This window comes from Rattus rattus, chromosome 14 (genome assembly GCF_011064425.1).
Source record: "Rattus rattus isolate New Zealand chromosome 14, Rrattus_CSIRO_v1, whole genome shotgun sequence".
NCBI lineage: Eukaryota > Metazoa > Chordata > Mammalia > Rodentia > Muridae > Rattus > Rattus rattus.
In genome coordinates this window covers 6,533,202-6,560,446 of record NC_046167.1, presented here as the reverse complement: position 1 = coordinate 6,560,446, position 27,245 = coordinate 6,533,202, and the positions used below count along the sequence as shown (strand labels likewise).

The 27,245-nt window shown below is 41.1% G+C and overlaps 1 protein-coding gene across 1 annotated transcript in view; it reads right to left on the bottom strand.

Moving 5' to 3' along the window:
* Positions 1 to 27,245, bottom strand: part of Nebl (nebulette) — a 114,241-nt gene that overhangs the window by 73,247 nt on the left and 13,749 nt on the right. Inside the window, 4 exon segments of the mRNA XM_032884610.1 lie at positions 3,245 to 3,358; positions 12,483 to 12,584; positions 13,202 to 13,303; positions 22,095 to 22,205. Coding sequence (XP_032740501.1) covers positions 3,245 to 3,358; positions 12,483 to 12,584; positions 13,202 to 13,303; positions 22,095 to 22,205 — 429 coding nt within the window.

The window sequence follows — 27,245 nt, the reverse complement described above, 5'->3', positions numbered from 1 at the left end:
TCATGATGTCCTCATTTTTAATAGCTGATTAATTTTCCATTGTATAAATGAACCACATTTTGAATATTCTTCCGTGGTGGGACATTTGGGTTCCTTCCAGCTTCTGATTATCACAACCAGCAACAGAGGACTGTCCTTTCTCCACATTCTCGCCAACATATGCTGTCACCTAAGATTTTGATATTAGCCATTCCAATTGGTGAAAGGTGGAATTTCAGGGTTGTTTTGGATTTTCATTTCCCTAGTGACTAAAGATGTTCAACACTTCTTTAAGTGCTTCTTGGCCATTTGAGATTCCTCTGTTGTGAATCCTCAGTTTAGCTCTATACCACTTTTTTTGATTGGGTTGTTTGCTTTTCTGGAGGTTAACTTCTTAAGTTCTTTATATATTATGGGTATTAGCCCTCTATTGGATGTAGGGTTAGGGAAGATTTTTTCCCCATTCTGAAGGTTGGTGATTTGTCCTGTTGATTGTGTCTTTTGCCTTACAGAAGCTTTTCAGTTTCATGAGGTCCCATTCATCAATTCTTGGTCTTACAGCATGAGGCTTTCTGTTTAGGAAATCCACCCCCTCCCAATGCCAGTGACTTGGACTTGAACTTTGTTCATGGTGACAAACATGGGCCTATTTTCATTTTTCTACATACTGACTGCCAGTTAGACCAGCATAATTTATTAAAGATGCTTTCTTTTTTCCATTTTTGGTTTCTTTGCCAAAGATCAAGTGTTCATAAATTTGAGAATTTGTTTCTCGGTCTTCAATTCTATTCCACTGATTGACCTGTCTGTTTCTGTACCAATATCATGCAGTTTTTATCAGTGTTGCTCTGTAATACTGCTTGAGGTCAGGGAATGTGAGTCCCCTAGAAGTTCTTTTATTGTTAAGAATTATTTTCATTGTCCTGGTTTTTTTTTTGGGTTTTTTTTTCTTATGAATTTGAGCATTGCTCTTTCCATGTCTGTGAAGAATTGTGTTGGGATTTTGATGAGGATTGCATTGAATCTGTACATTGCTTTTGGTAGGATGGCCATTTTTACTATATTAAGCCTACGAATCCTTGAGCATGGGAGATCTCTCCACTTGTTGAGATCTTCTTTGATTTTCTTCTTGAGAGACTTGAAGGTCGAGTCATACAGATCTTTCTCTTGCTTGGTCAGAGTTATCCCATGATATTTTATATTATTTGTAACTATTGTGAAGGGTGTTTCCCTATTTTGTTTCTCAGCCCGGTTATCATTTGTATAAAGAGGAAGGCTATGCATTTGTTGGGGCTAATTTTACATCCAGCCACTTTGCCGAAGTTGTTTATCAGCTGGAGAAGTTCTCTGGTAGAATTTTGGGGGTCGCTGATGGACACTAACATATCATTTGCAAATAGTGATACCTTGAATTCTTCCTTTCCAGTCTGTATCCCCTTGATCTCCTTTTGTTGTCTTATTGATCTAGCTAGAACTTCGAGTACTATATCGAATAGATACAGGGAGAGTGGACAGCCTTGTTTTATCCTTGATTTTAGTGGGATTGCTTTAAGTATCTCTCCGTTTAATTTGATATTGGCTATTGGTTTGCAGTATATTGCCTTTTCCTATGTTTAGGTATGGGCCTTGAATTCCTGATCTGTCCAAGACGCTTAACATGAATAGATGTTGTATTTTGTCAAATGCTTTTTCAGCATCTAATGAGATGGTCATGTGGGTTTTTTTCCCTTTTAGTTTGTTTATAGAGTGAATTACATTAATGGATTCCCTCATTCTTTTTTCTCCCCCAACATAGGATCCTGATTAGTGCGGAGGTGACAGGATTTACAGGCAGCCACTAGATGGTGCTGATTCACTACTGAACGAATCAACCGGTTCCTTACGGACTTGAAAACATTTAAATTTCTTTTACTGTTTATGTATTCCAAAACGGTGGTGTTAACACACTTAAGTAATTATAGCAGAAACTCTACTTTTAGAGAACAAGGAGAAACCTCGCTTCCTTCTTTACACGCTGCTGTAGAATTGTTTCGGTTTTACCACGCTGTAATTTAAGCTTAGTGGCTTTGCATTCTATCACCATGTGAATCTTTTTTTATTTTTAACCAACTGCTTTGGAATTTAATTCTAGTAGTAAGAACAAAATATTAGTATCAAGCTCGTTAAACACTACCCGTATGTCCAGAGTTTTTTTAAAAAAAACAAAAAACACTTATATATGAAAAACAATCTTTATGACCACCCTACTTGTTGCATTTTATTCCCATTTGACAGATGAGGAAACTGAGGCACAGAAAGATTGAAGGCATAATAGTTAAGTGGCTGGACAGGATCACGTCCAGGCAGTCTGATCCTCACTCTAGACTCCTTTAAGATCAGTTTATCTGTACTTGATTCGTATCTGCACACATTCAAAAGTTACATCAGGAAAAGAAAGATTCTGATAGCCCCAGAGATTCCAAAAGACAACCGTGCCCCCTTTATCTTCCGGACAGAAACCGAGACTTGTTGTTGAGCATGAATAACTTCCATACATTAATGAAGGAGACGGAAAGCCAGTGCCACCCAGGGAGATGAGGAGGCTGCACAGAAACCTCAGGGGAAAAGCCTTTCCTTGATCCTCACCTCTTCCGATTGGAAAGGGTCTGTACGCCCTTTAAATGATGCCCAAAAGAACCATTTGACATTGTTTCTGGTTTTTGGACAATACCTCCTCCTAGAAAACATTCTGAACTTCTGATCCAGTGGATCCTTCTTAATTTTAAAAACATGAAAATAAATCTACAAAGATAGCACTTAGCATAATAAAAACGAAGGAAGTTGTAAACCTTTAGCAATGCAATTCACGACAATTTCTTCCCAATAAAAGCCCATGTATCAGGTAGTACTATATAATAAACTCAATTTTGTGGGCATAATTATGAGTTAATTGTTGTCCTACCTACTAATTTGCGATAATATACATTTCTTTCCTGAAAAAGTCTATAATCTATGTCTACTCTTGATCAGACACAATAATTTTTTCATACCACTGTTCCTACTTATTAACTAATTAGTAATCAGTAACCATTAATAGCAAATTATAATAATATACTTTTCTAGAAAAAAAAAAAAAGCTTCAGGAAAGTGGGCCCCCAGTGTTTTCAACTACAAATTACTTGGAAATTACATGATCTTGATTAAATATCAGTAATTATAACACAGATCTAGGAAAACAAGACTCTTCTGAAGATACTGAGAGTGATCTCTGTAGATTACAACTTACATCGCTTGCCAGGACAGTAGCGAGCTGATGTTGTCTGAAAGACGCACTTCCCAGAGGGTTGTAATGGTGGCCTTTTCCCTTCATTTCATTATCAAACTTTTCTTTATATTTAACCTAACATAAAGAAAAAAGACAAACCAAATGAAATCACGTATTTTGGTGGAAGAGTAACAAATTAGGGTTTTTGTTTTTTTTTTTAAAGAGATCAAGTAAAAGCTACCTTCAAATGAATCGTTGCAGAATTTAAATTCCCGGTGTTCATCCCCTTCCATAAAGCTTAATGAGGCATTTAGAAAATCTTAATATGCTGCTTGAATATTGGTCATGAATGTCATTAGGCATGAGCTCAACTTCTCTGCCCATGAGAATTATGCATTTATAATGTAAAAAATTTTTACAGGTCAGTTTCCATTTCTGTGCCCGTGTAACTCAGGATCGGTTAGAACTAAGAGCACACACGTCTTAAGGCCTGCCTCACTTAGAAAGTGTCCCTTGGAGCCAGAAATTGAATGGGTTTTCCTCGGCGAATTATTCCAAATAAAGATATCCATATTTAATTTGTCCAAAGGTTTCTTTTTAAACTATACTTTTGGTAACATCCATATCTCAATTGCTCAAAGTCTAATTTTTAGAGACTATATTTTCTACAATGCTCTACATCTGCTTCCTGGCATTTTTTTAGGGTTTTTTTTTTTTCTTTTGTTTTGGTTTGGTTTTTATTTTGTTTTGTTTTGGTTTTTTTTCTTGCTTTAACTCCTCAATTTATCCAATAGAAAAAGTATGTTTAATATTCAGTCTAAATCTTTTCTTTCTTTAGTCATAAGGAAAAAAATGAAAGGACTGTCAATTTAGAGTTAATCCTCCATGGTTAAAAAAAAACAACAGAGATGCATGTTATAGACTGGAATGTAAGGACAAAATCTCTCCGTAAGTAGATCAATGAGTGACACCCCAGCTACACGCATCTCACACCCCTGGATGAATACTACCAGAAAGGATGCAAATATCTCAAAAGCAAAAATAAACTGTCTTGGTCTTTCATACCCCCTCTACAATCTTACGATATTTTGCAATTTCGTGAAAAAATATTGTAATATTCTCATAGAGTGCATTTATCCACATGCCTTAAGGCTCTGCCCTGCCATAGTCCTTATTAAACAGAATTTGAAAATGGCCATTTTCGTGGCCCTGCCGAGGGTGACGGTCTTCTTCAGGGCTACGGGCCACGTGTCTTGAGAGCGAGCTAGTGAGGCTTTGGTGGGAAAACACCATTGAAGAGCCATTTTCTGTGTGTTCTACTTGAAAATAACTTTCTGATATCCATGCTGCCTGACATGTTTATTTTAAATAATCGATAAAGCATTTCTAAAATTAGATGGTTTTCAATTATTGTTTTACATCCTGAAATCAGAGACGAGAGGAGAAGGGGGAAATGTTTAGATTTCCTTCACTACTTCCACGGACCCCACTTAAGGATCCTTTCTGTTCAGCCATGTTCACGCATTCACGTTCCCGTTCCGGTTCCGGTTCCCCTTTCCAAGCAGAGCCCCCTTCCGCCCAGTCGCTTTACAGGGACTGCTCAGTCCCTGTGTGACCGTAACCAGCTGGCGGGCTGTACCATGCTGACCAGCACCAAGTTTCAATCAATTAACCTCATCCTCTAACCTAAGCCAAGGTGGGTCTCCATTACACAAGAAAAAAAGTGGGTTCTTCAACTTTTGACCCCAGAGAGCCTGTCTGAGTTTCCTCTGTAACTGTGATGAACTAAACCAACAACCAAAGCGAAAAGGGAGAGAAAGAATTTATTCTGACTCGCAGTTTCAAGTAACGGGCCACAGGGGCAGCCCTAGAAACAGCTACTCGGGTATCATCCAAGGGACACCAGCGGAGAGCAGGGATAAAGCTTGCCGCTTAACCTCTTTCTCCATTTTATACAGCCCCCGATCATAGAAGGGTCTCAAGCCACAACCACGATGGCTCTCTCCAAGATCAAGTAACATAGACAAAATGTCTCCCACAGGCATTCCCAGAGTTCATCTCACAGGTGACTCTAGACCCTGCCAAGTTGAGAATTAACCATAACTCCTACTGCTTTTGTATACTTAGGAGCTGCCAGCACAATTGCGCCAGATACACAATGTGTAGGTTGGTGTGAGAACTAAAACTGGTAGCTTATCTGTGACCAAACCTGGCATTTCCTCTGCCAAGAAAATGCATATTTCTGAGGCATAATTATTGATCTCTTGCCCACAAGATTCCCACGATTATGTTGAATGTAATCATAAGAAGAGTGCTGCGAGCTAGTTTTCAATCTAAACGTTGGTTGTCTAAGTGATGTGGTCTCAAAAGATGTGCAGGAAACCAAACATAAGAGTTTCCATTAATAATTAACTTACACAAAAATAACTGCATTATATCAAAAGACATTAATTAACCAAACACTGACATACAACTGGATCTTGCCTCATGCCTTCTCCAAGATCTGCACATACATGAATAAAGAGAATCAAATGGCAGATACAGATCAAACCTCTCTCCTTCTGACTGTCTCCCTCACTAACCAAACAGACATGTTCAACACTCTGCTCCGATTCCAATCCACAGTTCACAACCCGACTTGTCTGATTCCCTATTCACACGCACATCTCCCGAGAGATCCCTGCAAAGCCTTGAATGTCGTTGCTTACCCAAGCATGGAGCAAAGCATCTACCTGCCAGTTAGAAGATCATCGAAGAAAGGGAGAGAGAAGTGTTAATGTTGAGATAAAACGTGACTCCTTATACCTGGATCCATTGTTTTAGAAATAAATGTAGTTCTATAAGTAGGACATAGAGTTACTTCATTTATATTATGAATGGCACACCTAGAGCTCTGACATCCATCACTTTCGTATATATATAAAACAATTATATAAAATCAAACTTCTACTTTCTAAAGAATTTTTAACTATAACTAGACTTTAGGGAGCCCCCATTGTGTCTGCTAATCTATGGAGACAGCACTTAAACAAATTCTCTAAGTGCCTCTAGACACAGCCATGCAACCAGGAAGCGAGACCTCTAAACACAGGAACCTTCAGCACCTGGGTGCCTGTTCCACCCCAACGCCTATGCTTAGACTCCCCCAAAGCCAGCAAGGAGAGAAAGCCATGCCTTCAGCACAGCTGTAAAATCAGATGTTGGGGAAAAAACGGAAAGTTTGCAGAGTGAACCTTAGTTATCACTGAAAACAACAAACCAAGTATCTAAAAACATCCATTCTTCCAATCTTTGCTCACTACAGGTGAGCAAGGAAAATGATACAGTTTTATATCGAACTCCTCACAGAAGCAATCAGCATTTAAGTTGAGCTTTACATAGAATGTTACTGTGCCCTTCTTTTTTCTCCCTCCCTCCCTCTCTTCCTACCTCCTTTCCTTACTTATTTCTTACATTTTGTTTTCCTTTTCATTTGGGTCTGGGGACTAAACCCAGAGTCTTAAGTGCCCTTTTTTTCTTTACAAGTTAACATCCTGCCTTTGTGTCAAATGTCAAGCATCCAAATAAATTTGTTTAAGACATCTACATATCTATCAACAACCTAACTTATTTTATTTTATTTTATTTTATAACCCTAAAAGTCCTGTGACTTTGTGGGACTTTCCATAGGCTAAGTCACTCAAGACAATTTTTAAAACACACACACACACACACACACACACACACCACATCACGAATTATACAGAAATGAACAGAGAGATCCATTCACATTGGCAACTTGAGATATGACATTTAAGCTCATGCTTGGCAGTGTCAGAAGATTGGCAGAGTGTATGCTTGCCAGGAAGGGAGAATGGGAGCATCTCCAAGCCAATTAATACCTTCTTCAGTTCAAGGACACTATTTATTACTAAATTTTTACAGCAATCCATATTGGATCTCTTAAGTTTTAAACTCCTTCTTATCAATACGACAAATATGATTTTGTAATAAATACTGATTATTACATTACAATGTTTCTCTGTTGTCATAAAACTGGACCAAGAATTTAATCCTTTCATCCTGCAGACAAATTCCAAATATTAAATTCAGGTGTCATAAGAACATAGTAACAAGCTATCCTCATTTAGAACTTTTAAGTTAATGGTTTTGACACTCCGTTTACATTTGAGATGCACATAAACTAGCATCTCTGTCTTGGCACGTGAAATTTTACTTTATTAATTTTTAAAATAACTACAGCATAATAATATGTATCTTCCCAGTTTTAAAAAAGAAAGTTGGGGCCGGAGAGACGGCTCAGTTTAAGAGCAAGAGCTGCTCTTACCAAGGACTAGAGTTTGGTTCCCAGCAACTATGTAAGATGACTTACAAACACTCGAACCCTACTTCTGGGTCTGGTCTCCTCTGGCACCTGCATTCACATGCTCTCTCATGCGAGCAAACATGCACATGCACACATGCATGGGCATGCGTACATACATACACACACACACATGTAAATATAGATCTTAAAAAAATAAAATTTAAAAGGGAAAGCTTATAAGATCCAAACCATTGTTCCATGTAGTGTAAGAATAGTTTGGTTCATGTTTCTGTTGCCTGGCCTGAGTAAAATCCCACAGAGTTCAATGTACAGGCAAAATGTCTCTCTCCCACTCATAGTCTGCTGTGTGCCACTCCCCGCCCTGCATGCATGGCCACTACACTGCAGCACACTGCCCTGTCTTTGCCTTCTCTCAAATACCCACTTCACCTCTTTTCCCTGCTTACTGAACTCCTAAACCGTTTCCAACCAATGTATGTTTGTGCATTTGCCACAGGCTTAGGAGTCAGTTCAATACTGGTGACAATAAGAAACTACACTGTGGCCTTGGTTTCAGGCTGATGCACTGGAGAACACACATCAAACCCACCATTCCAGGTCTCCTGGTCAGTCTTAGGATCACCTTTCCCCTTTCAGAGACATAAACTACAAGATCAATGAAAAAGCAAAGCCAATGGGTACAGAAAACTCGCAGACTACAACCTGTTTAAGCTCAACTAGCTACATACTTGGAGATTGAAAAAGTCTATTTCTAAAAGTCCAAGGTGGAATAAAATGGAAGGGCTCTTGTGGACTGGATTCGCGATGCGAAAATAAATACTCAGATTGAAATTTTCTTCTAAGGACTCACAAGGAAGATTGGGTGATGTTAAGACAAGAGTCTAACAGTGAGTGCCCCTGCCCTTGCTCTGCCCTGTGTGCAAATTCATCTAAAAGAAAGGTAAATGAGAAAGTGTCCCAAGTATCTATTCACAGTGATTCTTGTGGAATCGTGTGATCTGTGGACCAGGAAACAACAGTGCACTCGAGATAGCTCTGACAAGCAGCCACATGTGCTGTCAGATCATCCCTACAGAAACAGAGAGACAAAGACCACGTCCAAGGTCACTCGGCCAACAAGCAACAGAACCAGTGGTGTAGCCCAGGAGTCTTGCTCCACAGTCAAGCTTTCTAGGCACTGACAGGGACCACACTGCTTCTGTACAATCTGCTGTGTGGCTGATGGAAACTGCCAGGCACTGCAATGAATGGCAGTCTAAGTCAGGGAGGGAACTGGTGAAACAGCTCAGTAGGGGAGGGGTGCTGCCTGCCAAGCTATAACAGCCTGAGTTTGATCCCTGGGACCCACACTGTGGAATTGGTTCTCTAGCCCACTCATGTGCTCCATGGCACCCACCCGTACACACACAAAACCCAAAGCAAGCCCGAGCCCTCTTGCCTTCTTAACAGGCATTATTAGGGATGTCTAGGTCTTGAATTGCCATCCTAGGCCTCTCCTAAGGGTATTGTCCAAGCATATTCTCAGTCTCACATACCTTAGAAGCCTTCCAAGACACAGGGTTGTTTTCTAAATGAAAGTGCCTGGCAAGCCATAAAGCAGTTAACCCACGTCACAGTTGCCCCTTTCCTACAGGTCCCTTCTCTCTGCCTCTCTCTTCCACTACAGTTCGGGAGAAGTCTGACCTGACAGGTAGATCATTCCCTGCGTGATTCTCGCACCCACTGCCCGCTGGCCCTTGGGATCGTCATCCCTTACAGAAGCCAACCTTTCCTGCAGTGTTGACATCCTCATCTGCCAAGAGTCACGTCTACATAAGCCATCCCACGTCAAACGTTTCTGTGATGACTTACTTCTCACCTGCAAGTAGAAGCTTAATCGAGTGCCCACAGCTGAAATGGTGACAATTTGTCCTTTTTAAAAGGCACACACCCATGCACCCTGTAGTTAGTATGGGAGTACTTTCTCTTTTTACCACTCTGAGGAGGGAGCGTATCCTTCCTGTAACAGTTGGGCTGGGAGTCACTGTTCAGCAGCTACAGAGTTTAGCTTACGGGACGAAAAGTGGGATCGATGGTGACGGTACATTGTGGATTCACTCAATGCCAGTGAACTTCAACTCATTAGAGGCAGCGAATTGAAAGGTTGTTGTTAAAAACACCAAGATCGAAAATAAGTTGGGGAGGAAAGGGTATGTTATATCTAATGGCTCCCGGGTAACCGTTCATCACCCATCCCTGAGGGAAGTGAGGGCCTGAACTGAAGTAGATGATGAGGGATAAAGAGATGCTATGCTTCTTCTGGCTGGCCTCACTGCCTCTCCTATACAGACTACACCCACCTGCCCAGGGACAGTGCTGCCCACAGAGGACTGGGTCCTCCTACATCAACCAGCAGTCAGGAAGATGCCCTCACAGACATGTTCACTGGCCGATCCGAGAGAGGCATGTCCTCAGCTGAGAGTCCCTATTTCCATGGATGTCTAGATTTGTGCCAAGTTGCAAAAATATATTAATATATTATATAAATGGAATGTGTTGTTTTCCTTCTGCTCTCTACATAATGCCATATAGAAATTAATACAACATGGACCCTTTGCTCATTAAAAATCCCCCTAAATTTCTTTTCACGGCCATAACTGATACTCCATGGATCAGAGGCACCACTCCTGACTTCAGTCACCTTCCTGTCTTTATTTGGGGCTCTCTTCGTGAGCAGATTTCCCTCCCATTAAACCAAGCCCAGCTCAACACGACCTCCTACACAAAACCTTTCTAACGGCATGTCCTTCTCCCCCACAAGCAAGAGACAGAATGCTGATGGATACAAGTGACATTTCACTTAAATTCTGTTGACATTTCTCTTTTCTACTAATAAGTTTGGGCATCTCCTCACATGGTGATTGGCCGTTTATCTTTCCTCTCTGTAGAATGCTATTCACCTCACTTCTCAGTTTTTCTGCTTTGCTGTTGGTCATTTTTGCTCCACCTTAAAGAACCTACGAGGATGCTAGAGAGATAACTCAGGAGTGAAGAGCATTCGTTCTCCTGCAGGGAACCGAGGTTTGACTCCTCATAACTACATGGTGATCACAACCACCTCTGACTCCAGCCATGTGTCCTCTAATATCATCCTGTGACCTTCATGAGTGACCTTCATGTGCACACAGGTGCACACTCGGGCACACACATATACATATTCAGTAAAAAATAACTTTTTCAAAAGGATCTCATGGCAAAAATATTTATTCCTTTATATATATTGTGTAGCATATTTTTCAAATATTTTGAAATAACTGCTCTTCTTTATACTATCCAAAAAAATATTTTCATTCTTCCTCTGTACAAATGGCAAAACCATTTGATTTATTCAGTTATTTAACTTGATCCTCACTTTTGAAAAGAAAGACTTTGGATTTGAAATGGAATTACATAGAGCCTTTAAAATTAATTTTGAAAGAAATAGCATTATGGTGCTCTTGAATACCTTAGGATTTATCTTTATTCTTCAGTCATATTTTAGACTTTTACCTATTTATATTGCTCCATTTTGAACTTTAATACAAGAAATGGATTACTTTCCAAAAATCAAAAACTATGAATGTAGTTTGCAGTTTGCTGACATCATTGTTGACTCTAACACCTTTATCCCTGAGTAAACGTCCATGTTTAATCTACCTACCCGAGGTTTTTTAAACAGGGTCTCAGTACGTAGCCCAGGCTAGCCTCCTGCCTCAGCCTCTTGAGTGTTGAAATGAAAAGCGTGGGTCAGGAAATGCAGCCGCGATTTTAATGTTTGTGCAATCGTTGTGTACCATATAGTGATTCCTGAATTTTCTTTTTAACATTTTAATTATTTTGTTCACGTCTGTTGGGTTTCTGGGTGGTATTGGTTTGGGCTTGGCTTTGCTTGGAGAATGAGGTCTCCTTCTGTAGTAAAAGCTGACCGTGAGCCTTCTGGGTTAGCCAACTGAGTGCTGGACTTAGAGGAATGTAGCATCCCTCTTGGCTTGCATTCATCTTGTTAATCTACCTGAGATTCACTTTTGCATGGGGTTGAAGATACCAGCATAGTGTTCCCTTACCACAATGGGCAGCTAACGACTGACATTAGCACAATTTATTAACTGACCTATATTTCCCCCACCGACTTGAATCAATACTTTTGCCATATGTTAAATTCTTAGACTCTATTTCAGGAATGCCTATTCTGTACTATCAAGTATTTTACCTTTCAATATAAAGTGACTTATTCAAATGGTTTTCTAGTATTTCCCTGTCACTGATCTGCAGTCCCACACTGCAAAGGCTCTTTCAGGCAACTCCTGTCCACAGAAACTTTAAAATTATTTCAGCCAAATTCTTAAAAAATCTTCCAGATTCTCACTGAAATTGGATGGCATTTATATGATAATTCTGGGAAAATTGAAAATTTAACCTGTTAAACTCTCAAGCCATATCTTCCAGGTTTGAAGACTCCTTAGGTCTTATATTCTGAAATCAGATTTCAAGGTTTCCTGAACTTTATTTTGGCTGTTATGTTGTCTAATTAAGAAAAAAATTGTTTTTTTTAATTGAGAAAATGTCTAATTACTCAGTTCAAATTGTACGTGTGTTTATTTTGTGTACACATGCATAAAAATATAACTTTTGATATCGGCTACTGCTGATCTCTGCAAATACAACATAGCCAAACTCATTGAAACAGGTTCATCTGTGCGCCTGGGGAGAAGTCTACACTTTGATCTAAGAACTGGACTTTTTTCCTCTGCTGAAATTTGCAATTATTGGAACACTAGCTGAAGTAGCTTCAGAAACATTACCTCGGTTTATTCTTGCAATTAAAGATATTATCTAAGATGAAATATTTTCTATGCCCCTTGAAATAAAACCTATGAATAAAGCCATTGAAGGATTATCATGTTCAAGTCTCACCTGACTAGAAAGTTTAGAAGCTTCCACGGCATGTTCAAAATCTGGTCTCCCAATTACAGAAGGTTCTTTATTCACGATGCCTTGTCCTTTCTTGTATTCTGCCTAAAGTGAATAATGAGAAAAATTTTAATATTCCTACTTTCCATTGTGTTAACACTAATCAAAATATAATATTGCATTGATTTTTTAAGGGGCCTGGACTTTTGTTATTCCAATAGTTAACTTTAACCAGGATGTTTGAAATGCTCAAGCAAAACGGTATTAACTTGGAAAAGTATCCCAGAAAAGAGAAGCCCCAGCCATGGCACGCAGGCAGTGTGTAGACGTAAGTGGGATGGAATCGGCAAGTCACCAGCAACAGATGGGAAGGGGCTAAGCAGAGCTCCCTGGATGGGAGTGAGCTGAGAGATTAATCAGGATCAGAAGACTGACAGGTCTGGCTTCCAAGCTGAGCTATCTGAATGCGATCATATACCCGATAGTGTGTATTCCTCTAAAAATACACTAATACCAGACACAGTCAGGCTGAACACGGGCAATTCATGCACTTCCCCAATAATTTGCATATTCAAATGTAACTCAGGACAAAGTTGAAATGTCATTAATTCAAATGAATTGATTATGTCAATGAAATTAGCCTTCCAACTATCAACGCTGTGCTCCATCTCCCCCCAAAATAAAGAGAAATCAGAGTTGCACAAGATTAAGAGAGAGATTACATTGCTTATGATCTTGGAGATCTGAGTTGCCTTCTTGATATCCGGTCTGTCCATCTCCGCTGTATACGTGTGGGTGCCTTGCACATCTTTTCTGTAAGAAATCTGATGAAAGAGACATTTTCAATTGGAAAAGGCGTAACTTCGTCACTTCATTTCACATCCACAGCATCATTTATCCTCGCCACGATCGCTTTAAGAACACACTGAACTTAAGTTCCCTTCTTCATGTCTTTGATGCGGATCATTCATTTCCTCTGATATATTAACTCCCTTTATATCATCCCAGGCCCATCAATGTGTCTAAAATAGATATATACTGTTGAATAGAAGAACAAAAATGGGGCAAAATCAAGCTGAAAGGATTTGTTTGTATAGTACTCTGAGTATTTTTTTGTGCTTAAGTGTGTATGTTTATATTCTCAGCCAATATCCATTCATCCATCCATCCATCCATCCATCCATCCATCCATCCATCCATCCATCCAGGGAATGCAGGACAATTCCTGACACATGAATGCATATTATTGTTCCCCTGGGGATGACAGATGATGGAGCAAGGTAACCTCATTCTCTACCCTGGCAGCTACACCTTCCTCTTCCTTCCCAACAGAATGCCTCAGACGTGTGAGCCTAGGGGACACGTATCCCCTAATAGATTAAGTCGTTACTAATAGTCAAGAAAAGCTATAGTAAGGAATCTTGTCCCTCTGGATACATTTCAGGCATAAATCAGTCTCGGGGTGAGAATAGGAAATTTAAAGAGAAACCCAGACAAGTGTTAACAAGTGTAAGGCACTTTTGATCATGAGTCTTCTTTCCGTTACCTGGACTGAAAAACGTGTGGAAAGATCAGAACAGAACTAATACAGTGCCTGATGACCAGTATCTCCTCACCCATCTGTTTCTATGTGTCATGAAAAGTGTCATAAGTTACAGTCCTACCTGTCAGATATAGTTCTATCAGAGGCAGACTGACTTGCCTATTACCATATATTCTGCTAAAGTCATAATACAAAGTGTATGATCATTTTTTTTAAATCTATAATTTTTCAGAACATAGAGGGATAGAATACAGCCATGGGAGCCACGGGACACCTTCACAAAGGACACAACTTATTCCTAATGTTGCCAGCAAAGTTTCAGCAACGGCACCATATGGCCCATTCATTAAAATTTTACATCCCCGGGCTCCACTTAGTCTCCTGCTGCAGAATCTTGGTAAGCGGGGCCCTAGGAATCTGATTCTAATGAATTCCTCACTGACCATTGTGACTCAGGATTAGTAGCAGGGACCTACTTGTGCTTTTTCCTTTCACTTTTCTGAGTTAAAAAAAAAGTCCCTGCTGTTTTCCCACTTCTTCAGTGGCACTGAGCAGGAGTAAACACCCGTGGATGGGAATACTTCGGTGGGTTTCTAATGCACTGTGTGGCTTCATTTCAGTGGAACGCGATGCCTCCGCTAAATCTTTCATGAGCTTGCAATAGTCTTCACACCAAGACTATTTTTAAAAGCCATACTTACTGTCGTGAACCTGCCCGACAAATGAACAGGGCTTTGATACAATTAGTACAATTTCGCCAAGAACGCCTGCTTTCTTTGGTGCTTAGACTTTCAGAAGCTGTGCTTTCACCAAGCAATTCTTGGTGGGCTTCTGCACATGCACGTAATAAAAGAAATATGAAAATTAACTGAAAACCGAGTTATGTTGTGAGGTAGATTTTAAACATTCAAGACTCTTTAAATAGGGAGACTTCATTGGCTACAGAGAGTAATGCATCCATAAATGACAGCAACTCAGTTCCTGTCTACACTGGGTTAAACACAAGCTGCGTAAACAATACCCAGTGCTCAGGTAAAACAAACCAAATTATTATCCAGCTCCAAGACTAACTGCCTCTAAGTCACTACGTCCATGTGAGAGCCACCGGGAGGGAAAATGGCTTTTTGTCTAGAGAAGAATGGGGGAGAAGATGGAAACCCACACTTTTTGAAAAGCGCTGCAACCTCTCAGAAGCCCTGGCTTTACACGGGTTACCTAATTATATGCTGTTTCTCCTAATGACTGCGTGGAGCGAGGTGAACGCACAAAGACGGCAGGAGCAGGATTCTGAATAGGGCCCCATCATCCATGTAAATTGCAAATTAGAGGCCAGCATATGCGACTCAAAACAAATATTAAGATTGACATGAGCTGCACATTCAAACAGGAGGACACCACGGAGCCACGCAGGGGAAAGGCGAGGATCCAGCTCACCATCTTCTGGGACAGCACTGATGGGAAAATGCCACAAGAAAGGACATCCAGGATGTCCTGCCATCCAGGACACTCAGGTAGCAAGCTCTCCACTACTCCCTGTGTTAGGAAGACTGACCCTAGCATGACTTCCTGCATGGATTACGCACGTGTGTGTGTGTGTGTGTGTGTGTGTGTGTGTGTGTGTGTGTGTGTGTTGGTGTGCAAGTGGATATGGAGGTCAGAGAACAACTTCAAGTGTTAGTCTTCAGGTACCCTCTCTCTGTCATGCGAGACAGTTTTTCTCATTCGCAAGAAACTGCACCTCAGGGGCCGGTGAGCCTCCAGGCATTTGTCTGTTTCTACCTCCTACCTTGCTATTGCTAGGATTTCACACGTATGCCGTTGTGCTGGCTTTATATATGAGCTCTGGGTATCCAACTACTGGTCTTCCTCACTGGGAGACAAGTGATTTCCTAATTGCATCCTGGCCCCTAGTAACCGTCGTTTGGAAACTGCTTCCCATTCACTAATAATTCTTCAGTAATGCGGCAGAGGTTTCCTATATCCAGGCTAGCCAGCCAAGTCGCAGGCCCATGTAGAAATTCTGATTAGGGTCTAACCAGGAGGCATCCACAGGCCCTGAAGAATAGGGACAAAGGGCCATCTTTCTTCCCTCTAGGACCAGCTGCTATAAACATGGCTTCAGGTGGAGACAAGAGTTGACTCTGTGTCCTCATGGCAACCGTCTGTCAGAAGTGACACTGGACAGAACTGAACGGAGCCAAACCATGGGGACAAAGAGAGCTTCTTGTGAGACTGGGAGGGGGCTTGAATCCAGCTTGCCTGAAGGAAGCTTGAGCTTACTATTAATAGCTGGGCCTCGAACCATAATTACAAGCACGCGTTCTGTACTTTGGATTCAGCTGGAGGTTAAGAACTTTGCAAACAGCAATCTGTGTTGGCATTGCCTGAGTAATGTAACCACCATTAGCCTAGCACTGAAACACTGCATCGGGAGCTCCGAACAATCTAGAGGTGGCTCAAAATGTGGGGGCAGATATACAACACTCACGAACAGATAACAGGTATGAATAATACCCAATAATACATGCTTAATATAACATATGCTTAATGATATGTGAGCACATTGCATATGCTCGTATAATAACATATGCTCACAGATATAATATATAAGCATCCATGGATTTCTATAGGTACAAAATCCTGAGTCAGCTCCCCATGGATACCCATGTAAGACTGTATATAAGCTGATAAACTCTTCATTTTTATTTGAGGTGCATGGAGATGGAGCCCCAACACCTAGACACCCCAACAACTCTAGAGACATCCATTCATGGTTTTCCACGGAGTCAAATCTGTCCTTTCTGACCTTCAGGAAAGCAGTGGATTCCACCAACTGTCTGGCTCTGGACTTGGCCCCTGTCTCAGCACATTCAGTTGCCCTAGCCTCATGCTTATGTAATTCTGTTGTTTCTCAGTCCCTGTGTATTCTCTCCCTTCAGTATTTCTGTTTCTGCTGCATACAGGCCATGTCCTTCGAGGGCTTCTTCATTCATGCAATGTGTTCAGTTGTTGTGCTAAGTAGTTTATGGGTACTAATTCTTAAAATTCCCATCCCTTCCCTGTTAACAATTGTCTAAACTTAACTGTATAGTGTATCAACGCTTCCTTCTAGGACTGGAAGCACATCCTCCAGGATAGCCTTCCTGTTTTAGGCATGGGTTAAAATAAGCTGATAGATGGAACGTTCGCAGGATTTAGAAAGGAAAAAGGAAATGGATGCTTCGCTCTCCGAAGATGGGCAGATACAGATGCAGGGGATTCTCATCAAGCTCTTTAGGATTATGTAAAGGTTGTGTGGCACACGTTGGTTGGGAGTTCATAAACTGATCGAAAGTAAAGTCTCCACAGACAGGCGGAGGGAAATGAGAGCACACACTGTGCAAGCAGGCGACAAACCCAGGTGGACCAGAACAGTGACTCTGACACTCTAGTGCGGAACCAACTGGATCTTGGTGAGGCAAAACCGGACAAGAAAGAAGGCTTCTTAGGTTGGTGGGGGAGCAAGGAGGAGTACAGGCTACAGAGGACTACAAGGGAGGTCAAAGGGCAATGCTCTAACAGGAACCTTTCATAAGCATTAAACATGTCACTATCAGAGCACCTTGTAGGCACCTCAAACTGACATAGACTAAGATTGCTTTTTTGTAAGTACTGAAGACTAAATTCAGCACCTTCGGCACCGTCTCCAGAAAGCCCCTCTTTGCTCTGTTAAATACTGTTTTCTCTATCTGCTTTGAATGTAAGTAAAGGAATGGCTATACGACAAACAGGAAAAAAAAAAAAAGCCCTTCGATTTCCTAAAAGATGGGATGAACCCCACAGTTCCATCTAGCACAGTCTACCACTATTGTTGTTAGACGGTTGATAAACGTTTTCTTTTTCACGATTCAGTCTCATCACCACCACAGCCTTTTGCCGAGAGAAGTAATTCTAATGACTCTTTCTGAGGGAGGAACCGAATACTACTTTTGATGCTAACTCCTGAGTCGCTGTTATTGTAAGTCCCATGGGGAATCTCAGAAAGCCATAATCATTGTCCTGGTGTCATTTTTCTGAATTGCCTACAAGCTTTTTCACTTTCTGATGGGACAGGTACTTAACTTCTGATGAGTTTTTTATTCATCTTAAGAGTGTGTTGGGGCTGGGGATTTAGCTCAGCGGTAGAGCGCTTTACCTAGGAAGCGCAAGGCCCTGGTTGGTCCCCAGCTCCAAAAAAGAACCAAAAAAAAAAAAAAAAAAAAAAAAAAAAGTGTGCATACTTAGTGTTAGGAAGAAAAAACATCAAGTCTCTTGCTTCACATACTGAACACTTTTTAATGCCCGTTGAACCGATTAGCAATATAATCTTGGAAATACGACCATTCCAGTCATACCACAACCTATAAAACTGACACTGGCTACTTGAGATGCACTTGGCTTTGGTTCCCATCTATGTAAGGTCGGTGAGAAGCAATGATAGAATTGAGGTTTTCATTACAAGCCCATCTTTTGGGGGAAATCAGGGCAAGAAATATCTCCAGTTTTTCTAATTATATTAGGAAAAATGAGCCGGGGCACATCCCTTAAAATACAAAAGGTTTCAGATAGGCCGGGTTGAATCATTTTTTGATAATAGTATCAACAAGAGCGGGGTTTGGGGACTTTTTTTGAATTTGCCTCGTCAACCTGATACCCCTTTCATATTTTATTTCATAGAGGTTTGACCCTTTGAACAATTCAACTTTTTATTGGTCATAGTTAACTATCATATCACCCTAAACTTCAAATTGCCCCTCAAAGCTAGAAGAAAGCCAGATAGGCCTACTATTTCATGAAGCAAAGAGACCTCTGGGGAGCTCTTTAAAGATACGGTCTCATTTAAAACTTGAGTGAACCCTTAGAGGTAAGGACCACTGCTTGCCTCCCACTTGAGAGATATGAAAGCATGTTCTCTGTATAAGTAACTTGTTCATGGTCATCCATGCCATCGGGCAAAGCAAACATTCTCACCAACATCTAAAGCCAACCTTCTTTTCTAGTGTGAGCTCCAGTGGACACCATCATGAGAACCATGGCTTTTCCTCTCCTATGACCACTCACTAAAGTTTTCAGTTACACAAGAAGTTACCACCTCGCATCTTCCACCCCCTCCCCCAACCCCACCCCCACCCCCACCCAAATACTATTGCTTGCCTGAAAGCTTCTTTCTAGTTATTTGAAGGTGAAAATCTTATTGGACTGTCAGAGTCTTCTGTTTATCCATAAATATTTAGAAAAAAGAACTGAAAAGAGAAATCATTCTCTTTGGGCTACTGAAGATCATCACAAGAAAAGGTAGAGTCAGAAAAGAAACAGCAGTAGAGGTTCCAGAATACAGTGCCCAGTCTCTCAGCTAATGGGTCTTAGAACGCTGACATTTTTGTGAATATACGAAAAACAAGTTGACTTTCACTGTTTATAGGATAATCTGATTCACTTTATTTATCTTTATTATTACCATGGTGTGTGTGTGTGTGTGTGTGTGTGTGTGTGTGTGTGTGTGTGTCCACACGTGCAGCACTTATGCCATAGCATGTACGTAGATGTCAGACACAAGTTCTCTCCTTTCTGCACGTGGGCACTGAGAGCTAACTCAAGTCATCAAGCTTGACAAGTGCCTTTTCCCACAATGCCATCTCCCTAGCCCCCAGTTTCTCTTCTATATCAAGTCACTTATGTCCAAACAGTAAAATGACATTCTCCATTGCAAAAGAGCGATGCTCCTAAATTCTACTAGAAAATTCTGTATCACTATTCTTTGGGCTGAAGTATCCCGGGAGATAATATTTTATGTTTTATAACTGAAGCAGGAAGTGTACGTCCCAGCTCTCCTTCTCCGTGTGGCTTCCAAGGCTGCGTTAAATTTCATACTGTAAGGACAGCAAATGTATTATTCTATGAGGCTTGACTCGGGAAGAATATAAACTACCTCAAGGTGGAGTACAAATATCATTTTCACCTTAAATCTGAGTAAATAGTCTTAAACAGTTTCTAAATCCTATTATATGTACAAACTTTGCGAGTAAAGGTTGAGCCAAGTCGGCAGAGGAATGTAAGTAAACACATCCTTCTCCCAGACGTACACAGTATTGAGTGGAAGGGAAAAAGGCTTCATGCTCTGGTTCCTCAATCCCTCAATCACAGACCTTTTAAAGGAAAAGAGAGTTAAGATGATAAACCTCAGTCTCAGGATGAGGGACTTCAGTGTTTGAGTCTCAGTGAGCAACAGAGGTAGACAGGGATGCTGTGGATCCACGGAACACTACCCTCAACCCCACTGTGTAATTCCCAGCCTCTCATTGAAGTCCAAGGCTTCTTCAGTGTTGTGGGAGCTCCAAGATCTGAATTCTTTTTTCCTGCAGAGAATCTGAATTCAGATAACAACTTGTATCACTCCCGCCTTTCAATTCTCATGTAAAACCTCTCATGTTAAGTCATCGGTGGCCGTTCAAAGGGAGGCAGAGGGGGCAATAGAAAGGGAGAATTAAGAGTTTTGATTCCTTTGGTCTGATCTCATTTGTCTATAAAATGGGACATGACACAGCACTGTTTAAAGAGCTGGAAATGACCGGTCTTGGCACAGTGCCTGGTATTGTGGCTGAGCTGGGTAAGTGGTAGTTATAAACATCATGGCCCCTCTATAAACAAACAATACTTACAAACCTTCCCCTTAAAACACTAGCCCTGCTGACAATTTCAGACACTCAGCTTCTTCAGCTCCCCCAGTGCTAAGGCATCCATGAGAATGCTTCGGTGTTGGCCCGTTTGGGTCATAATGTCAAGTCTCACTCTGACTTTAACGTAATTATGACCTGATGAGAATTAATGCCATGTAACTGTGTATACCCTGCATGGAAACTGCCTAAAGGTTCCCCCATAGACTCTGTTTTGAATGCTTGGTGACCAGTCTGGGCATGACTTTGAGGACTATGAAGCTCTGGGGGACTGGGGCCTGGCCAACAGAAAGACTTGGGTTGGGGCAGGATTTTGAATGCTCTATCTGTCCCTGGATCCAGTCTAGATCTCTCTGCTTTCTAGTCTGAGACCATGTAGACACTTAGGCCTTACACTGCTGCCACCACAGAAGCAGCCACTCCAGGATCGTGACTTTCCTTCCAACATGACTGTGGTTTCTCTGAAAGCATGAGCCAAAAAACTCTTTACTCCCAAAAGCAACAGGACAGACACCTAAAACATAAATACTCCCTAAAACCAGGCCCCTAATGCAGTCAGCACAACGAACTGTTTACTCTGAAATAAAAGTTTGTGGTTTTATGTAGACCTCACCGAGAGGGCCATGTGGAAGGGTGCATTCTGTGTGAGAGGATACAAAAGCATCAGGAATGTTTCTGAGAAGGGGTGGGGGATTTCTTGACCTACCTAGGACAGGATGTATTGGTACCGACTGACACTAATGTGTCAGGAACTTAACCAGCAGCTCAGACATCTTTTAGGAGCCCAGAAAACTCACAATTCTGCTATTAGTTTCAGGAGAGATTTTACTTCTAGGCCTTAATGATAGTGGTAATTGGTAAAATGCATGGGAAATCAATGGAGGAATGTGTTGTCTTTAATTTGCGACCCCCACCACCCCCTGCTCCTGCTTCTAAGTCATTGGGAGCCTGCTTTGGTAGCTCATGACTACTGGGTGTTACATGTAATGATTTGAACCTGGCAAGCATCCCAAACTAAGTGCAGTAGGGAACCCAAAACAAGAGCTTGTAATTCCTCTGGGGCCACTGATGGCAGCTGGGCATTTGTCCAGTGGCCCTGTTATTCTGGAATAGAGGCCCTGAACTTCCCCATAAGGTCAAGAAGTTCAGTAAATGCTGATAACCTAACCGGTCACAGAATCCACACTTGTTTTATTCAAAGCAAGTTTTCCAATGCATGAAATGTCTCACAAGGATTTAATGACAGCCACCATAATAATTCAAACAAAAACGTTAAACCCTTGTGAATATAGTGCTGTAATGGGTTAATCTCAACCAAATAATCCCAAATCTGTTCATTTCTTTCTTTTTTTTTTTTTTAACAAGAGTGGGCTTGCTTACGTTACTCTGGTGCCTGTTGACCTCCATGGCGTGTCTGACCTCCGGTGGTTCCTTCATGTGGGCATAATCGGAGAGCCCCTTCTCCGCCTCATGCTTCTGCTTATAGGCAACCTTTCAACACACAAAGAGATTACATCCACTTAGAGATGTGTTAACTCTCTGTTTTTCTGGCTGACAGTTAAATGTGCCTGAGAGTATGTAACAAGAAAATACCCATAATCCTCTCTCCTCGTTGCTACAGTTTAGATTCATAACTCAAAACGTGCAGTTTATCTCCCCCCACCCAAAAGCCCTTGAACGAAAGACTAAAAGCCCTCAGTTTTATTTATCTGTCTTCAATCTTGGCTGTGGTTTGGGGAAAACCCCAGCAACTGAGAGTTTGTGGGGTCTAAAACCTGAGGGGGCAACTGACCGAGTGGAGGGCAATTCAAAATGTGTCAAAGTGAATTATTTACTTTTAAAGACATATTTTTTAAATATTTTTAACTATGGGTATGTTTATGTGTCTGTGTGGATGCAGCAGCCCAAGAAGGCCAGAGGCATTGGATGCTCCTGGGGCTTGAGTTCCAGATAATTGTGGGCAACAGGGCTAGAACTCTAGTCCTCTGCAAAACCCACATGCACCCTTACCCACTGCGCTACCTCTCCAGTGCTGTGGGTTATCTACTTTTAAATGAAAGGCTCTGATTTCATACAGGCACCAAAGACGATTTGTCATCACTAAATTCCACAATTAGAGAGAATATGTAACATACAGCCATAGTTCGCAGCTAGGTCGAGCCTAGTCCTCCATTAGGGATGACGTCATCCCAGTACTGTCCATTACTACCATTTTCGGCTTGCTCTGTATGCGCTGGAGAGCCTCAGGGGGTGACACAGCCAAATCTGACAATAAAACTGGGAATAAAGAAAGTCAAACAGGAAGCCTTCCCTTGCTCTCAGCCTCCACGGTTGTCTTATTTATTTCCTTCACTATGCTTACTTTTGTGTAATCACCTATTGTCTACCTCCTCATACTGAAACCCATGACTGTTCAGCTCCCCAGTCGAACCCCACAGTAGCATCTGGAAAGAAAAATCAGCACCCATGACTACCTGAGCAACAAATTAACAAGTGAGTAAACGAATCTAGGAGTGAATGCCAGCAGTAATAACGGGGAGAAAGAAAAGCCAAAGCAATTTGAACATCGGCTAAAAGTCGAATTATGACAAGCATGCTAATGGAACTTAATTAATTGCTTGATATAAGGAAATAAAAGGCAATAAAATAAATACTAGGACAGTACTTAGCAAGAACAAAACATAATTTACTTTCAGAGAAAAAAATATAGTTAAACTTAAGGAAGAATTTGTCACCAATATGAGCTCCTTGGAATCGATTTTGATATCTTACACATCTTTTAATATCCTGTGCTTATCAGAGTAAATAACACAGAGTAGCAGTGTAATAAACTTTTAGCAAGTGAATGAATAAATGAGTTTATTCGGCATTCTCATAAAGCCCCCCTCCTCATAAGAGTTTGTAAACAGAACTGGCTACCCACTTAACTTTGTTAATACAGCCGTCAATGGCATTAAAGCGGTTGGGCTATTTTTCATAAATAGCCACTGACTCTTGCTGTTTTAATATGCCATCTAGTACACCTCTTGACATTTCAACGGCTTCTCTGACCCTGCATTTAAGTTTCCTGGAACACGTCTCCTACTACAGGGGCATTCAACCTGAGACACTCACTGCATACCGTAAACATCCTAAGCTCTGTTGAAAGTTCCTCCTCTAATCAAACCTCCAACGTGTGTCCCCAGAGCTGATGTTTGTAGATGCAGGGAGAGAAACTATCAGACGTTACAGAGCTTCTGATGTGAGGAGACAAGCTTCACTGGCTTCGAGTCTCCACACTGACAACGTGAACCGAAGCCTGAACTTCTGCACTTTCCAAGCTGCTCCCAAGATGCACCTTCCAACGGACCCACCTCTTTCCTGAGGCACCTACAATGATCTGATTAATTTCATGAGAGTCCTGTCATTAAATCCGCTATCATCTTCCAACTGTCAGATGACGGTAACACATCTCTAGGTCATCCCCCTTTTGCCAGTCATCAAGTCTGATTTAGTCCTTGTCCGGTCAGGTCCCTGGATGCAGTCCTGTGTATCTGGTTGATGACCAAGAATAAAAGACTGCACTCCGTCTAGTCCAGGTATAGTCATCTTGCTATGGTGTGTCCCTGAGTTTATTCCAAAAGTCGGCGTAATTATGACGAGCGTCTTCCCATTTGCAGCAATTACTTAAGCGAGGAAGCTCCACGCAGGCCGACAGTTCATTACCTCAGTTACTTACATTTTATGTCGTGCCTCTGAGGAAATGGAGAGTTTAATGAGTGGCCAAGTCTATAAAGCCACGAAAGCTTGCATGAGATCCGTTCTTTCCTCTTAGGTGAAAAAGAGCCTGCGTGTGTCTATCTCATCTCTTGATGAACGCTTGCTGCCCTCTGCGTTTTACACTGAACTCCACATTCGCGACTTCATAAACATAACACTGCCAGCCGTTCTGTGAGTTATCACAGAGATGGCGACGCGTCCAGAAACAATTTGAAAAAGCACTCTTTCTTAAAGAGGATACATAATTTTCTACTCTCGGCTTTGAAATAGTCACTTCATTTATAGCTGCTGCTTAGCACTGCTTAAAAAACCGAGCTTACATCAAGTCGGGAGCAGCTGAACTTTAATTTATCATAGCAATTTTCTTCCTTTAAATAGCTAGGGGAGATGATGTCACGCTTACAGGTTTTCTGATAAATTTAATTTTTTGAGGACTTGTCATGCCTCCCTCCCTTTTTTTTTTTTACATTTGTCTTTTAATAGACTTTGTTTTGAGTCAGGTTCTATGGAACTGAGGCTGACCTAGAACTTACTACAGTGCTAAGATGACCTTGAACTTTGATCCTACTATTTCTCTCCTGAGTGCTAGGATTACAGATGAATGGATGGTTTCACTTCCAGTACACACACACACACACACACACACACACACACACACACACACACACACAAACACACAAACACACACACCAGACACCTATGAACTGCAGACACAGTAGTCTGTGGCCACCACTGATACAAACACAGTCTTGAGTAAGTCTGCTCAGTTCCGGTGACAGTTACCTGAACCATTCTGTGGTACAGAAACATTCATCCCTGACCTGCAAACAGCCATGCTGGCAAGAATCCCATAGATTTGAGGCACACTCCAACCCATTCTCAGGTTTTTTTAGGGTCTTTATTTTTATATAACCCATAAATTGGTCTCCCACAAGCATAAGGACTCCTCTCATTTCTTCCTATCAATCACGTCCGGTAAGAAAATATGAACCTAGTTTAATTTCCCTTTCAAGCTAGCTACCAGGTAGAAATAGCTACATTAGTGATTCTGAGTTACAAATGAAGAGCTATCAACTCATTTTAACTTCAGAAGTGTCGAGAAAACTCCATTAAAGTGAGTCAACATAGAAGACATTCTGAATGTGCTCCTTCTCTCAAATTCCTCATAGCAGATTCCAAACTGAATACGCTGCTGCTTTTTGACTGGACATTTTGATTTCTTCGTAGTGCAGAAGATAAAATGACAAACTTGGATTAAACATTCAAGTGTGTATGCAACTTGATTTCAGAGTTAGTTGAAGGTTAGGACTATAAAAGTAACCAGAGAGACACTTGCCATTCAAGTCTGAGGATGTCACAACTCTGATCCTATACAGCCACCATTAAAATTTAATCATTGGACACAGCCATTCGCATGTAATAATGCATCTTTCTTCCCTTTTACTTCTAGGAAAATTTGGAGTCACTATCTTAGCAGCAGTAACACAAATAGATGCATACAAATCTGAGGAGACATGATTACAGTTGTGTCAGCCCTTGAAATGGACACTTAGGACAAATCAAAAAGTCTCTCTTAGAGCAAGTTGGAAGTTAATTACAGGGATGAGTTCATAACATGTGGTACATACAGGTCCTCTTATGGTGTCTTTCATAGGAGAACATGGTAATGATGTAGGCGGTAACTTCTTCTAACAAAAACAAGACCAATAGCAAAACTCTTATGCTTAAATAAAAATCTTAGAACTCAAGTATCCTGTCTTAGTTTGAGTTTTGATTACTGCTATGAAACACCATGATCAAAGCAATGTCAGGAGGAAAGGTTTATCTGACTTCCACTTCAACAACATTGTTCATCATTGAAGCAACTCAGGACACGAACTCAGCCAGGGCAAGAACATGGAGGCTGACACAGAGACCATGGGGGGGTCTCTTATTACATTGCTCACCATGGCTTGCTCAGCCTGCTTTCTTATAGAACCCAGGACCACTAGCCCAGGGATGGCCCCACTCACAAAGAGCTAAGCCTCCTTCATCAATCACTGATTAAGAAAATGCCTTATGCCCTTGCTTACAGCCTGATCATAAGGAAGACATTTCTCAACTGAGATTCCTTCTCAGATAACTTTGGCTTGGGTGTTGACATAAAACTATCCAGCACAAACCCCAAACTATCACCTCACCAAGTGCAAGCATAAGAATATATTCCTTTTCTTTCTTGGATAATTGTTACTTGTCTCACATCAAATGTTGTGCTGTAATTATGTGCTTTCTTAAGTAGCCCATATCATCAACAAATAGCTAAGTGACCAGATGTTGGCAGGGCGACTAAAAGACATACTCATCGTGGTCAGCCATGCAGAAGCTCGCTCTCATATGGTTTTAGACTCCTCTCACTCAGCTGAGATAGATTCACTGCCAAACTGAGGACACGTTGGGTTTGTAATATTAAACTTATAATAATGAATTACTACTTAAAGATGTTCTAAGAATGGTTCTATGCTTAGTATTTTCCAAGAATCATCTATTTGGGAATTATTTGAAATACAAGGCAGCCTCTACTTTAAAACATATCTAAAGAAGAAAGTAAATTTACTGAAACAAGGAGTATAGTACATGACTCCCTAATGCCAGCACTTGGGAGGCTGAAGTGGGAAGGTTGAGGGTTGAAGTTCTGTTTGAGCTATATAGTGAGTGTGAGACCAGCCTGGGCTACATTTGGGGCTATCTCAGAACAAAGTTTTATAATATATGTTAAAACAGACATGAATTTGA